Consider the following 2469-nt stretch of genomic DNA (forward strand, 5'->3'; position numbering starts at 1 on the left):
TAAGAATAAGGTATCGTTTGAAACTGCAAAGGGTCTACTTTTATTTGTGTATAGTCATAATAACAACAAAACAATGTGTTTTTGTAAAAAAAAAAATAAAGAAAATAAACAGGGTGCGTTCTCCGCTGTCTCGGTCTCTGTCACCTCTCTTCACAGACACTTAAATAAAACAACCTGAATCTCAGCGAATACTTGCCTCAAAGACATGAGAAATATATGCTGTTAATATCACATGCACTTTTTTGTTTGTTGTTTTTTTTTGTTGCACACAGGCGGTGCGCTGCATGAGACAAAAAAAGTCTCAAAGTCGCATAGCCGCTCTTTAGTGTAGATGCATGTTGATGCATTTTATCAGACGATGCCGCGATTGTAAATGAGCGTGACTCCTGGTTAACAATAAAAGGGGTCGTGTTTAGTCACTATTTAGTGTGGTATTTTTTGACAATATTCACTCATCATGACAGTAAAATAGGGCAGTCAAAAACATTTTGAAATATGTGATATTTCATTGTCTAAATGTCTCACAAGGCCAGAATGTTTGTTTAATGTTTTAACATATAAAACCACAAGACATAAATGTAGTGTGAGTGTTAACACTATGAATGAATGTTTGGCACAAAGGTGTGTTACTGTTAAAGTCTCAGTGTTAAGATCAGTTTGTTGATCTGAATATGTTTGAATATGTTTATTATACTGTGTTATCACTAAATATTCATGGCCATTGTCACTCCCTCGCATAAGGGCATTCGATCACAAATCATGTTTTACAAATGTTAAATCAATATATTGTTTTCTGTAAATAAGCGAACAGGATAATTTTCACATCATTTGTGAAAAAACTCTAGTCTACCACATTCTCAAAAGTCTTGTGAACAAACGTTCTGTATGTGTTTTATGGCCTTATTTCAGTGACTTAAAAAAAAAACTCAGGAGATGAGTCTTTGAGTTTGTATAAACATCAACAAGCTGAAAAATAAAACCAAAGTTATTTTTTTTTTAGATAATGTAATCTTGTTAGAATTGATTTTATAAAATTGGTATCGAAAAAAGTATCGTTCAGGAACCGGTATCGAAGTCAAGTCAAGTTTTTGAACGATACCCAGCCCTAGTAGTAGCTGTTCATCTCTGACCAATTAATTAACTTGATCAAATTACAGAGAGTAAGGTAATGGTTGTTTTTAAAAGCAATATCAATTATAATATATACATGGTATAACATATTTGATTGTAATTACAGACAGTATCTGTTGTTTTTAGGGTTGAACTCACCCCATCCATCAGCTCCATCACCTCCTTTAGCGAGGGGGCCGCTGAGGGAGAGAGGAAGCCGGAGCGGTCCATCACCCACGTGGACACATTCGAGTCTCCAGCTTCACTTTTGGGGGTCGCTGGAGCTTTCGGTGTCTTGGGAGATGCAGTTTTCTGTGGAGCAGAGGTGACTTTCTCATGAGCATCCGGATCCTGTAAACACACAAGTGTGTAAGACACGAAACACATGATTATTTATTAAAGACAGGTTTTAAAACCATATCTTAACCACACATCGTCATACGAACCAAACACTGCTATCACCGATTCAAGTACCACAAGCTTTAACCCTATAAAACCTGCTGTGTCATATTTAATATGCAGATTTCTAAGGGCTATAAATTGTCAACATGATCTGGTCAACATGGTCAACACTTCTGTCGTCTGACTGATGGTTTACACTTTCAAAACGAGTAAAAGGCCTTTAAGCGTAATTGTAAAAACGTCCACCTTCAGCTCATGCTTCACGTCTAATCTTTACTGATTTTTACAAAGCAAACATAAGCATAACATTGATATTATTAGCAATATTTCAAGGTGACCATTTCATTAACTTAGCTTTAGCCTACTTGATCATCCAGACATTATTATTTTAAATTTTTTTATTCATGTTCAAATGTATCAAATATGATCCATCAGGCTTTTGAGGAACGTTTCATCATTGCATTGCATTATATGTTTTGAAACGACAGATCTTTAATCATAAAACTAAGAACTGAAATATCATACAGAATCTGCTCAAAGGAGTTATTCCTTTGGGAATTAGACTACACTTGTCCCTGTGTTTCTCCCTGTAGATTCAGCTGCGGTGTTGCAGAGCCTCTGGACAGTAATGCAGAAAACACAGCCGGAGCATTTTAATACAACTGCACACTCGAGAACAATTAGTAGAAAGTTTTAGTCTTTTTTTTTTTTTTTTTCAAATGATTCGAATGTCAAAAGCAGGCCTCATGCTGACTTTGTGTATTAGACTTTGCAATTAAAATCATTGATGTTTTCATTATACCCTCTTCAGGACCTGGCCTGGTAATCCCTGCTATAAAACATAAATCAACAGAGTTCATCCACAAGCCTTCCCAGCCACTGCTGTGAAATACCTGCCGCTGCACGCTCTCCTCAGACACCAGCTCTTCAGTCTCCGTCTGCTGCAGCACCTGAAGC

The 2469-nt window shown here is 36.5% G+C and overlaps 1 protein-coding gene across 2 annotated transcripts in view; it reads right to left on the minus strand.

The window, feature by feature from the left end:
* LOC107670940 (myb-related protein B-like) overlaps positions 1-2469 on the minus strand; it is a 26738-nt gene that overhangs the window by 17853 nt on the left and 6416 nt on the right. The window contains exons 7-8 of one of the 2 annotated variants that reach the window (XM_016463762.1): positions 2406-2462; positions 1270-1461 (exon numbers count right to left, since the gene is read on the minus strand). In XM_016463762.1, coding sequence (XP_016319248.1) covers positions 1270-1461; positions 2406-2462 — 249 coding nt within the window. The remainder of the gene's footprint in view (positions 1-1269; positions 1462-2405; positions 2463-2469) is intronic. The other variant, XM_016463763.1, reaches the window with a different exon arrangement.

Source organism: Sinocyclocheilus anshuiensis, unplaced genomic scaffold, assembly GCF_001515605.1.
Source record: "Sinocyclocheilus anshuiensis isolate Anshui unplaced genomic scaffold, SAMN03320099.WGS_v1.1 scaffold1503, whole genome shotgun sequence".
NCBI lineage: Eukaryota > Metazoa > Chordata > Actinopteri > Cypriniformes > Cyprinidae > Sinocyclocheilus > Sinocyclocheilus anshuiensis.